This window comes from Lissotriton vulgaris, chromosome 4_1 (assembly GCF_964263255.1).
Source record: "Lissotriton vulgaris chromosome 4_1, aLisVul1.2, whole genome shotgun sequence".
Classification (NCBI taxonomy): Eukaryota; Metazoa; Chordata; class Amphibia; order Caudata; family Salamandridae; genus Lissotriton; species Lissotriton vulgaris.
In genome coordinates this window covers 1,117,669,786-1,117,683,759 of record NC_141691.1, presented here as the reverse complement: position 1 = coordinate 1,117,683,759, position 13,974 = coordinate 1,117,669,786, and the positions used below count along the sequence as shown (strand labels likewise).

General features: G+C 46.7%; 1 protein-coding gene across 1 annotated transcript in view; it reads left to right on the top strand.

Moving 5' to 3' along the window:
* Positions 1–13,974, top strand: part of LOC147722959 (dynein axonemal heavy chain 5-like) — a 1,378,573-nt gene that overhangs the window by 969,636 nt on the left and 394,963 nt on the right. The window contains exon 66 of the mRNA XM_086965349.1: positions 2,078–2,248. Coding sequence (XP_086821475.1) covers positions 2,078–2,248 — 171 coding nt within the window. The remainder of the gene's footprint in view (positions 1–2,077; positions 2,249–13,974) is intronic.

Below are 13,974 nucleotides of genomic sequence, written 5' to 3'. Positions count from 1 at the left end.
AACCGTCCAGACTGAACTGCCAAGGCAGGTCCTCCCTGGACTGGAAATAGGCATCCTGGGACTGGGTGGCATGGTGAGCAAAAGAACAATGGATTTAACTGAGATCTCTTGACTGGGGCTGAATGTATGATTTATTCAGCATTCCGTCCATCATTTGTTTGCGTAGCACTTTTCACCCTAAGTGGGATGGGTATGCCCAGACGTGGGTCCCTTGCTCACTGTGCCACTGGATTCAAGCCAGCCTGGCTGATGAAGGGTAATACCTAGAAACCGGTCCCAGAATGCTTGTTTCAGGTCCAGGGAGAACCTGGCTTGGCAGTTTGGTCTGGACTGTTCCCCTGAGGCACAGGGTCAAGACTGATTAGCATGTGGCTGGGTCTAAATTGGGGTGGCATGGTGAGCAAAGGTACGGTGGATTTAACCCAGATCTCTTGACTGGGGGGAATGTAGGATTCATTCAGCATTCCGTCCATCATTTATTAGCATAGCACATAGAAGCAGGGGAAGCAGTGATTCTGATGACCCGTGGACTATCCCTTCATTAGTTCTAGACTTACCTTTTTCTGAACTTCTTGATAACCAACTCAACCTTGACAAAATTGGACCTAGAGAGACTTCATTATCTCGACAATCAGATGTGGAGCCTGCGCTTATCCAATTGTCCTGTAATTATTTTTATGAAAGGTTTTCACTCAAAGGGATAAATTAAAACATCTTTTTAATTTCTTGTGTATACATTTACAACTGCAAGCAACACAAGGTCAAACGTGTGTACCTCTCACTAATGCACTGTGCTAGACCTGTAGTTTCAACAAAATGTTGGATCAGAAAATAAAATGTTTATTGACCAGTGTTTTACCATAAATGTGCTGAGCTATCTGAATGGGATAGTTTTTCAGAAACTTTACATTAGGATTTTATCATATATTTAAGCAGCCATTGTATTTTTCCCTAAGTTTGCTCGGCTTCCAGCTCGCTGGCCTTTCCACAGTGCACCAGAATTGCAAGAGGACCGCTAGGCCCATGCTCCTAGACCTACTGCTCATTTTCATCTCTTTCTATAATGCCACCCTCTTGAAATTTATTTAAATTGTATCTCATGCCTCAAATCATCATTGACTTCAATTCCTATCCTGGTGAAGCTATGTTTCAGACCCGTTAATGATTGCCTTAAGTATGACACGTTATCAGCATTCATCTGTTGTGAGCATTGTAATCGGGAATATCGAGTTTGGACTATCAAGATACCAGAATATCGTAGCCAAAATATCAAGGAGATGGGTATATATAGATAAGTATAGATGTACTATTCCTAATACACACAACATTATCAATGATAAGTTAAACATAGTACATCTGTACTTACCTAAATATACTTACCTTCCTTTATATATTATTCCTTGATATTTTGTCTACGATATCCTGGTATCTCGATATTCCATACTCGATATTCGTAACTCCACAGTCCTGACAATTGTAAGATCTGTGCAAAAGTAATTCTGTTTCTCAGCTGAAAAGCACCCGTCTTCCACCAGAAATGTCGTCTCTATGGCTGCATCACTTCGTCCATCTTTATTTGCATACATTAAAAGCATGTTACTAGTCGCTCCTTTCAATTAGGGGTATTCTTAATTTTCTGACGTTTGAAAAGGTGTGCATTAATCTTCCAGGATGCTTCTAACACCACCTTGTTGGTACTGAATTCAGACACAAGCTGTCTTAATTGTACTGGATCCCCTACAGATCCAAGTGACTATGGAAAGTCAGTTTGTTACTGTGCTTTAAATGATGTCAATAAATGATTAATGTTCTGTCTGTGTTCGCCTGTGCGAGAAACTGTCCATTGACTAGCATATAAATTTGCACATGCATTAAAAGTATTTTCTTGGTGATTTTTTTATCTTTTCTGCTCAGTTGACATAGCTGGTAGAGGGTAGGCTTGAATTGCTTCCTTCCTAAACAACTTATGTTGAACTCTTTTCTCTTACGGTTTTGGAAAGTGGGTTTGATGTTGCTCTAATGTATTGCAAAGGAATTCTAGAATTCATCCGAGTCTAACTTGTTTTATTCCTTGCAGGAATTAGAAGCAGAACGAGTCAAATTGATGGAGGAAAATACATCCAACAAAAGGAAAATGCAAGAATTGGAAGACAATCTTCTCTACCGTCTCACCAGCACAGAAGGTTCATTGGTTGAAGACGAGTCTCTTATAGAGGTTCTGAGAATCACCAAAGCAACTGCCGAAGAGGTACAGAGTATGCTGAGATAGATACATAGAGGACGATTCACTAAAGTGTAGTTCAAGTGAAATCCGGGCGCAATTCTACTAAAAATGTAGCCCTTATGTTCAAGGCATGTGGTTTGCTAAATTCATATCTGTGCATAGATCGCCGCCTAGTGTTGGGTCCGGATGATCACACATTGTTGTCCTGGAAGAGTCTTCGAAGTATCACGAGATAGGTGGCTCCTCCCCTGGACTACAGTGCGCATGGGCATCGACTCGATCCTAAGATTGTTTTTTTTCGCCATTGGGTTCGGATGCATATTGGTTCACTCAAGTCGGAATCGATATAAAAGTTTCTTAAGGCCAAAAGGCCTTTAGTTTTTTTGTCGGTATTGTCTTGCGATCGGTGCCCAGTTCTGTTCCAGCTCAGTTCCCGAGCCGGATATCCAGAAGAGCTGCGTGCTTTTCGACCCTGAAGGCCCGGTCGACGCCAGAGGCCTTATCGACGACCCATCATGGAACAGAGCCCGTTCAAGAGATGTCCCATGTGCAACTTCAAATATCCCCACATCGACGTCCACCCGGTGTGCAACAAGTGTCTGTCGCCGGATCATGATGAAGCCAGCTGCATGGCTTGTTCCCGTTTTCGATCCAAGAAGACGCTTCTGCATCGACGCGCTGCGCGCAAGGAAGCCCAGCAGACTGCACCGAAGCCAATGGACATCTTCGATGCCGGGGATGATGAAGGAGCGGAGCGGGAGGTTCGAGAGAACCTGTCGGATCCCGCGTCGGAGGTCGACTCCAGCTACGACGCTGATGTTGAGACGCTCGATGCGGAAGACGTCATCGACGAGGTAGGAGACGACGATGGGGCCTTTGGGGCCATGGAAGATAGCTCGAGCGAGGAGCTATGCCCACAAACTGACACTGGGGCCAAAACGCTTCATAAGGCTCAGGTCGAGGGATCGCCACAAGGCCTTACCCAAGATCTTCCAATAAGTTCTACGGCCCCGCCTTCGGGCTCGGCTTCGGACATGTCTAAGGAGCCCCAAACAGCGAAATCGAAACCGACAGTGAAAGCTCCGGTATCGACGCAAACAAAAGCACTTGTGACTACATCGAAACCGAAAGTGCGTATTGCTTTGGTCGGCTCGAAGTCCTTGGACCTGTCGGCACCGACGAAGCAGAAGAGCGTTTTCAACCCGAAGAGACCGCTGAAGGGCGTCGAGACGAAGTCTAGCATGCCGAAGGCAAAGGTCAAGGCAGTCGACCCGAACAAGTCGGCGCCGAAGACAGTCGACACCGACAAAGGACTCGGTGCTCAGAAGGTTCTCGAACCTCCGCGTCGGTCGGACAAGGCCAAGAGCGGTACAACCCCCGAGTCCATGCCTGGTGGTGCCTCGAAGGATTCCGTCGAGTCGATGCAGCCGTCCGCCTCCTTTTCGAAGCAGGTGGCAGACTCCCTAAAGCGCATCAAGGACAAGGCTTCGGCTGTCGGGCCTAAGGATCCTCCACCTTCGAAGCCAGCCGATAAACCTCAAAAGACGTCGGCGCTCATCCACTTCACGCTGCCACCGAAAGTGGTGCCGAAGGCTTTCGTCCCTAAAATGGCCGTCGACGTGCCCAAGAAGGTGTCCACGGTGCCGAAGCCGACAACTGTGGTCCCGGCCGCAAAGCATTGACAATCCTCGTTGGAAGAGCAACAGGAACAGTTTATCGATGCCGAAACAGGCAGACTTTCTCTTTATAAACTAAAGATCGCCCCGGAACAGTCAATGGAGTCCTATAAAATACCACTAAAAAGGAAGAAGGATTCTACAACAACACCTGTTCTTGTAGAACCTGTATCTCCACGTGGCCATGATGTCTCGCCCACTTATTCAGATGTGGACACTGGGGAAGGTGATAATGACAAATACAGCTATCCTGTGGACACTGATCCAGATGATACAAATAAACCCTGGGCAGATGCTGCTGACCCAGGTGATCTACACACTGCCCCAGACACTCCTGTGTATGCTGTGAAAACGTCGCCTACTGAGGATTCGGCAGCATTTAATGCCCTTATTGAAAGGGCAGCCAAGAATCATGACGTCCAGCTCCATGCTGACCCCATTGAAGTAGACTTTCTTTTCGACACCTTTTCCACCTCAGAGAGGACTGTCAAGACTCTGCCTATGTTGAAGGGTGTCTTGAAGCATGCTGGGGAAATATTTAGGGAGTATAAATCAAAAGAGAGAGTAAGGGAGATTGCACAGGCTATGTGTGGTGGGAACTCCTGGTCCCCTGAGATCAACTAAACAACAATGGAGGAGTACCCCCTTTAACGAGAAATACAAAGAAGGAGTTCTTCTGTATTTGGAGCTTAAGGCACAGGTTAGCACTAATTGCCCCAACCCTTAACAGGACAGTAGTTGTCCTTAAAGAAGACCCCTCACTCACCAACCTGGTTGGTGACATGCTTCATCATTGGGGTCCCACCCCAAATGCCGAGTGCCCATAGGGTGTGCTACGACACCTGGTTACAGTGGAGCGGGTTTCTTGTTTTTTTTATATGTGCAAAAGGTAATTGTGATACGTGTATTAAAAAGGGCCAAGACTACTCACACCAAGACTTTATTCTTGAGTGCTTGAACCCTATTAAAAAACTGTGTGGCACCAGTGCCTATTTAGGAAGACTTTGGTGTCCAGAGAAGTGTGATAAATCTAAAAATAGCGTAGTGTGCTATGTGAGTAAGTTAAAAGTAGGTCTACATGTTTCAACCATATGAAAAAGATTTTTTGGTTTTCGTCAGGACCGTGTGTTTTGAGCGGGGTGGTCCGCACACGCTAAGGCGCGTCCAGCCCTCGTTCAAATACAGACCACAAATTGTGGTCTGGTGTAAAAGAGTGTCTTTTCCTGGTTCAGGAGAAAAACCTGTAGGAAGAAAAAAACGTATAGGGTTGGGTTTACGTACTGGGGAGGACAAAAACAAGGGTACACACTTAACAGATAATGTGCTTGGTGTGTTCACCAAAACTAAGGTGGTAGTAGAACACCTTATGAATCAGGTCGTACCCGTGGTCTGTCTGTAGTACAAGACAGCGATGCTCAGGCGGTAATTACTGGAGCGTGGATGTGCTAGCAAAAAGAACTCAGCGTCTAGTTCATATGCTGATTGTTGGGACAGGTGGAAGGGAGGAGGAGGTGTGGGAGAACGACTGCCACTACAAGTGCGGCGTCAAACACGCCCAGGCACCACTGCAAGTGATCGGCAACTATGGGATTGTGCCGCAGATAAGCGGGTCGCTTATGTGAAAGTTAGAGACAAAATAAAATTAAAATTAAAATTGAAGCATTGCTTACACTTGAAGCGGTAATTAGCGCTTCATGGGCATCGAGTTATCCAAGACGGCAAGTATCCGTCACCTGCAGATTACGAAAAATGAAAGGCGCACATACAGTTAAAATGTCGCCTCTTGTGGATGCATATAGGGCAAGGTCGGCATGTTGTTCCGCATGGCATGCAACGTACATCTGTTCACAGAGCACTTACTTGCGGCTTCTGCTCGTCTGGCGTACAAACCTACTTGGTTCTCACTCGTGTATGCCCCGTGGAGTGTTCCGATGCATCAGCAACGCCGTGAAGTAAACTCTTCGCTACTTCCTGACTGGGCGTGGCTTCGATCAGAGGCTCTACGTTGGCCAATCAGAACGGAGCTCAGGGGCGGTACCCACTGACGCTCTGTCTGACGTTCTGGTCATGTGAGTTGTGTTATAGCGGTTGTCACAGCAACTGCTAAGCGGACGGGACTAGCGAAGGAAACGCGTCCCACAAGAAAAGACGGGGTTCTGGGAGGAACCGGGTCTGTTCATTCCTTCATTAAAAACATTAAGGAAAAACTTATGAACCGAAAGGGAAATTATGCAAAATGGGCAAGCCAAATGATGGTCATGGACTTAAACAGTGTTTTGGTTGTTTCAACAAGTGTCAAGTATTTTAACAGGGAAAAGGTGACCTCTATTCATTTCATGTCACAGGACAGTATAATGTAAGCAAAAAAATTATTATAAAAATATACCCATCTCATGGGGTCAGCCTAAATGTCAATTCTGGACATGTTTAATGTCAGGAGTTTTTGGAAGGCATGGCCACTATGAGTCCATCTGTCACAGAACAGGGTATGGTAGAGAAAATTAACCCATTACTGTGTTCCATGGAATATTGTCGTTGAGGCCAGTCTTATGTGTTGCAAGTCTATAAACCCACCTTTGTTCCTTTTCAAAAAGGCGTTGGTTCGTGTTAGCTCCTGGTTTAATTTGCTCAATTATGGTCCATTGTATTTCATCAGGGTTGTGCCCTACCGACAGATAATGCTCGGTAAGCTTGGTATTGGCCTTTTTGCACCTGATAGTGCTCCTGTGCTCACCAATACGTGTTTTTATTTTTCTGCTGGTCATCCCCACGTAATGTAAGCCGCAGGGACATGTTAGCAAGTACACAACGTTTTCGCTGTTGCAGTTAGTATGCCCTCTGACGGTCCAGGTTGTGTTGGCGGGATCCAGTTGAAGGGTCTTGGTGTTGCAAGTGAAAGGGCATACGCTGCAATTGCCGCATTTGTAGTGGCCTGTCACTTTTGGTAACCCCCATGTATTGAGAACTGTCTCATTTTCAACCACGTTTATTCTGGGTCTAGTGTTCACCACTGCATCTCTGATGCTCCGTGCCCTTCTGTATGAGAAAAGGGGCTTTTCCCATCTCAGGTTGCCGGTATTGAGGATGCTCCAATGTTTGCCTATTATCTTTGTTACCTCATTGGAGATGGTGTTGTATGTGGTGACACATGTTAGGGGGGTTTCATCCGTCGTCCTTGTTGGATCCTCCAGAAGAACAGCTCGATGTTGATTTCGGGCTCGTTTCTGACTTTTGTTTAAGATCTTATCGGGGTATCCCCGATTTTTTAGTCTGGTTGTAAGATCTTGAGCCTGTTGCTTGTAATCATCAAGCTCGCTGCAGTTTCTGCGCAGCCGTAGATATTGTCCATACGGTAAATTCTCCCGCAACGGTCTCGGATGGAAGCTTTCAAACCGGAGAAGGTTGTTTTTTGCGGTAGGTTTGTAGTGGGTGACCGTTGACAGCTTTCCGTTGGTTTTTGTTATGGTGAGATCCAGGAAGACCAAGGAATTCAGGTCCTTCACATAAGTAAATTTCAAATGATCATCCAGTGTGTTGATCCAGTTGAAGAAGGATACTAAGGTATCTTCACTGCCTTTCCAAATGGTCAGCACGTCGTCTATATACCTTCTCCAAAGTAAAATATTAGAGCTGTAGGGATTTTGCTGGCTGAGGATGTATTTCTCCTCAAAATCGTGTACATACAGGCCTGCTACACTGGGAGCAAAAGTACTGCCAATAGATGTACCCCCAGTCTGGAGAAAGATCTTGTCCTCATACTGGAAGTAATTCCTTTTAAGGGCTCTTGGTGTTCTAGAAGTCCATTCTTCTTTATCCAGGTGCTCAAAAGGGCTCTGGATAAAGAAGAATGGACTTCTAGAACACCAAGAGAGTTCATCTTGGAATGTGCAAGACTGGCCCTTAAAACAACTCCAGGTCCACCGCCACTAACAAACAGTGACGCCTTGCCACTGCCCCCGACCATACAACACCTGTTGGGGGGAGACTTCAACAGTTCCTGCCAGTCTGGAAGTCCATCACCACAGACAGGTGGGTCACACAGCTTATCCAGTACGGTTATTGTCTGAAGTTAACATCCACTCCACCCAACATACCCCCAAGACACCGTCCTATGTCCACAGAGCATTTGCACTTATTGCAGCAGAAGGTGCTCGTCATGCTGCAAAAAGGAGCAATCGAGCTCGTGCCTGTGGTAGAAAGAGGCACAGGAGTTTACTCACTGTACTTCTTGATACCAAAAAAGGACGGGTCCCTCAGACCCATACTGGACCTCAGACCCCTCGAACAGTACATTCTGTCGGAGCACTTTCACATGCTAACACTGCAGCAAGTCCGACCGTTGCTCAGTCAGGGAGATTTTCTCGCAACATTAGATCTGAAGGATGCGTATTTTCATATTCCGCTGCACCCGTCTCAGAGAAAATACCTCAGGTTCACCATCCAAAATCAACATTACCAGTTCAAGGTCCTACCTTTCGGAGTCACCACAGCACCCAGGGTGTTTACAAAGTGCCTGGCGACAGTGGCAGCACACCTACGGAGACAGAACATTCACGTCTACCCTTATCTGGACGACTGGCTTATCCAGGCAAAGTCAGCCAAGCAGTGTGCCGCCCACACCATTCACCTTCTTCACGATCTGGGATTCTCACTGAATTACCCAAAGTCCCACCTGCAACCCGCCCACATACGGCAGTATCTGGGTGCGACGATAAACACTCTGGCAGCCAAAGCACAGCCAAATTCAGTGAGGATCAGCAGCATTCAATCGCTGATACAGAAATTCAGACCTCAACACTCGCTTCAAGCACGAGTGTTCAAGTAGTTGATAGGTATGATGGCCTCCTGCATCTTCATAGTCCCGCATGCGAGACTACATATGCGTCCGCTTCAGGAGTGCTTAGCACGTCAGTGGAATCAGGCTCACGGACAGTTGAAAGACCTAGTTTTGGTAACCGGTCGTGCATACAACTCTCTGCATTGGTGGAATCCACAAAACCTTTGCAAAGGACGACCGTTCCAGGAGCCTGTGCCACAGATCATTCTGATGACGGACGCATCTCTCCAGGGTTGGGGAGCTCATGTACTCCACTACACTGTGCAGGGACTATGGACAACGCAGCAGAAAAAGATGCACATCAACATTTTAGAACTGATGGAAATCTTCATGGCGATGAAAGCATTCAAAGTACATCTGTGCAACAAGGTTGTGTTGATTCGGACGGACAACATGACGGCCATGTACTACATTCAGAAGCAGGGAGGTACACACTCTCCACAGTTGTCTCATCTGGCTCAGAGCATGTGGAAGTGGGCCATTCAAAGGAACATCTTCCTCATGGCGGAACACCTCCCGGGCATGGACAATCAGATGGCGGACCTGCTCAGCAGGTACAGCCACCAAATGCACGAGTGGGAGATACATCCATCAGTTCTCCACCCGTACTTCCAAAGGTGGGGTCATACAGAGATAGACCTGTTCGCCACAAAGGAGAACGCCGAATGCCGAAGCTTTGCCGCCAGGTTTCCACACCCACAGTCGCAAGGCAATGCGATATGGATGAACTGGTCAGGCAAATTTGCGTACGCTTTTCCCTCAGCACCTCTAATACCGCTGGTGGCACGCAAGCTGAAGCAACACTCAATGACTCTCATCCTGGTTGCTTCGACGTGGGCACGCCAACCATGGTACACCACGTTTCTAGAACTATCCGTGGTACCGCATCAAAGGCTGCGCCTCACACCCAGGCTTTTGACGCAGAGCCATGGCGACATTCAGCATCCAGATCCGCAACAGCTCAACCTGGCGATCTGGCTCCTGAGGTCTTAGAGTTTGGCTACCTCAATTTGCCTCCTGACTGTATGGACATCCTCAGGGAAGCGAGGAAGCCCCCCACCAGAGCATGCTATGCGGCGAAATGGAAGCGGTTTGTCATTTATTGTGCAGACCACAACATCAACCCGCTAGACGCATCTATTCAAGACATCATTTGTTATCTTTTACATCTATACAAATGTAATCTGGCCTATGCCTCCATTCGTATACATTTATCCGCAATGGCGGCTTATCTCCAAAACAGGCAGCATCTCTCCCTTTTCAGAGTGCCTGCCATCAAAGCTTTTCTGGAAGGACTCAAACGAGTCATTCCTCCACGGACCCCACCAGCTCCTGAATGGAACCTGGCACTAACTATCCAAGAGCCATTCATTCAGATTCATTCCAACAAGGTTGGTGCTTCGCACCAACCCTAAGTTCCTTCCTAATGTGGTTTCACAGTTCCATATCAACCAGACTATAGAACTGCCTTTGTTCTTCCAAAATCCTGAGTCAGTTGTGGAGAGAATGCTCCACACGCTTGACGTCAAGAGAGCCTTGATGTACTACATTGATAGGACCAAAGATTTTTGGAAGACGAAACAACTATTTGTTGCCTTCTCGCCACAACACAAAGGCAACCCCATTTCCAGGGCTGGTATAGCCAGGTGGATCGTTAAGTGTATTCAGATCTGCTATCAGAAAGCCAAGCACACTCTAACTATTCCCCCGCGGGCCCACTCCACCCGGAAGTTAGGGGCCTCCATGGCTTTCCTTGGAAATATTCCTTCAGAAGACATATGTAGAGCAGCCACATGGTCTACCACACACACATTTACAAAACACTACTGTGTAGATGTGCACTCCAAACAGCAGGCAGCTGTAGGGCAGGCTGTTCTAAAAACACTTTTCCAAACTGCTGCAGCTGGCACAGGCGGCCGCCGTTAATGGAGGGACTGCAATGTATTCTATGCACAGATATGAATTCAGCAGCCCACATGCCTCGAACCGAATATGCTACTTACCAGTATGCATCTGTTCTTGGCATGTAGGGCTGCTGACGTTCATATCGCCCGCCCTCCTCCCCGGCGCCTGTAGCGGCTGCAGCACTCAGAAATACTTCTAGCATGGTCATCATTCACAAAGTTTCACTCCATCTTTGCCACAATGGCTAAAAACAATCTGAGGATGGAGTCGATGCCCATGCGCACTGTAGTCCAGGGGAGGAGCCACCTATCTCGTGATACTTCGAAGACTCTTCCAGGACAACAATGTGCGATCATCCGGACCCAACACTAGGCGGCGATCTATGCACAGATATGAATGTCAGCAGCCCTACATGCCAAGAACAGATGCATACTGGTAAGTAGCATATTCGTTACTATACATTATAAAGGTCTTTGAGTGCAGCATCCAGTGCTTAATTTGAGCCTATGGCTAAAAGCAGGGCCCACAGGCACTACTTTTTTGGGACTGGTACTTCCTTTTCCTCATCAGCCTTTGACCAAGACCAAGAAAGAGAAAAATACAAAAACAGGAAAGGGAGTGGAAGAGAGAAACAAAAACAGTCTCAGGGGGAGCAAGCAAGGATGAAAAACAGAACCTGCAAGAGTAAAATAAAAGGGCCAGGTGTGTATGATGGTGGAACAAAGAGGAATGAGATGGAATGAAGACTGTGCTGTCTTCATATTTGGTAATCCCGACAATTATCATAAAAATATTTAGGGGCCTATTAGGATGGCTGGCTTTAGCAACCGCCTGCCCGGCGGGGGCGAACCTCCCACCATCCACACCAGAAAGACCCCCTGCCACATTAGGATGGCTGGGGGGGTCGGATCTCGGCCACAGAACAACAGGTTTCATGAGGGTCCTGACCAACGGAGTCAATCCGAACCTCTGCCAGAATCTGTAGGGGCATTCGCTGCAAATCGCAAACTAATGCTTGGAGAGGGAATCCCCCTCCCACACGTATGGCACCTTCGTGCGTGCAACACATTAAAGATCACGCACTCACTTTTAGTGTAGATCCCACACTCTCATAATTTAGGTCCTAAGGAAAGCCAGTTATTAATGAAAGGCCAGGCTGAAACATGTAGACTACTCACCGGATGCAGGAGTTCCTAATTATTACTCCACCTACATCCACCGCCTTGCATTTATCGCTACCAGAGGCTCAGATATTAAAGGAAACCCCCTTGGGTATTGAGACCACTGGATAGATTTTAAATCTCACTTTCACTCCACTATCACTGCACACTCCGTAAAATACCGGCTCAGCTGTAATACAGGCATTGAACCACACCCGGGACACATTCTGTGTCACTGGGTGGGCCCGATGATGAAGCATGCCACTAACTAGGTTGGTGGGTGAGGGCTTCATAAGGAAACCAAATAGTTTCCCTGTCTTCCTTTCCCATACAGTCCTGAGTCCTGTATCACGCACTAAATAGGCTAGTCCTCTTTGGATTACATACAATAACCCTGGGGATACGGACTAGCTTTCTAGTCCACTCTCTCTCTTTAATATTTGAATCAATGACAGTAAACATTTTTCCATGTGAAGACGCCGTGTCTGTTACACCCACATAAAATGAAGCTGTTAAAGAAAGCTGTTTACAGTAAAAGTGGAAAACTTGTTTCAAATGTTTGTGAAAGATTAGAAAGGTGGGGATTTTTTGAGAGAGGATCTCATTTGAATTGTCACACCTATGGGAAAACTCATCTCCTGAGTTGTGTCTACTGGTAGAGGCCAACAACTTGATTCGGTCTGCTGTTGGTCTTCTCAAGCAAGCATCTAGTCATTGGGTGCCATACCAGTTTCCTGCAGGGCTTCTGAGCATGTGACAAGCTTTGTGATGGCACTTTTCCTACCTTTTTTCCCTGAATACACAAGCTTGACTCAGCCCAGCAACTTTTTGTCGGACAATGGTGGTGGGTTGAAGGGGTTTTACAAATTGGCTTGCACTTGTATACACACACATCTTTTGGGACTGGGCTGTCCTTATTCTTCTGGTGGTCGAATATAGTGGGGAACTCATCATGTTTTTGGAAAATGATGAAGTGAAAATGGTGTATAGATGGGATTGTAACCAGCATAGACAATATTTCTCCCTCAAGATCAGGGCAGAATATGTTGGAACCTCAAAGGCTTCAGCCCCAGCTGACAGCAAATGCAAAACCATTTTGATTCAACCTCAATGCAGACCTGTCCTTCAAGGAACATATAGTTAACAAAACCGAAACAGTATTTACCAACTCACACGAGTCAAACCCTTTGCTTTTTATATTCCCACCTACAAACTGCCCACCTTTGCCCTGTCTCAGTGTAAACATCCTAAAACGTTCCGTGCGATTGTTACATTATATTTAGCGTCTGATTATCCCCAGCTAAATGTGCAGTCTACAAACACCCCCACATGCTTACATACATGCATTCTGATATGGTAGGGCTGGACAGGCCATTTAATACGCTTGGAATTTCCCTGGTGAGATGGAACCCTACGATGCCGGTTTTGAAAGTCCACTCCAGGGCTACTCCTGGTGCCTCTGTCACATTTCCAAGCTCCCCGAGATCAGTTAGAGCATGCGCAGGAAAGCCTCAAGAGAGAAAGAAAGAGATTTGAGGGAGGGGGAAATTGATCAGAGAGGAAGAGGAAAGAAAGCAGAGAGGGAGAGAGGGAGAAAATGGATGGATCGAATGAAAGAGGTTGCACGAGGAGATGAAGGGAGCTGGCTCCTTTTTACATTTTTGCCAGGACTGTATTTTGTTCCCCAGTCCAGCCCTGGCTGTACATTTATTACTGAATTACTGAATTACTCCGCACCAGATAGTCGTAGTCTTGGTTCCAATAGGATCCAGATCTTTGCACATCCTTGTTGGCTAGTATGGAGAAATACGTTTCTGCTTGTATGCCATGCACTATAAATGAATGAGGCAGGTCCAAAGGATGCTGTTGTAATTGTGCTCAAATATGGCCACTGGGTACACCATTAGCGGTCAACCTGTTGTGACTGAAAATAACAGTAACATTAGAATTGTCATGTGCTTATCTAGGTTCCTGATCGATACTGTGACCTTATGCCCCTATTCGGCTATAAAGCCCTTTATTCCCTATATTGGCATAACCGTTCAAGTATGATTTTCTGTAAAGTCATCTCTGGCCTCACACGAGCAGAGCCACAGAGCCACATTCCAGCATGACTCTCTGCTACTTCCTTTGCGACCAATTAGTGCAATGACAGAGCAGCAGTCACTATCT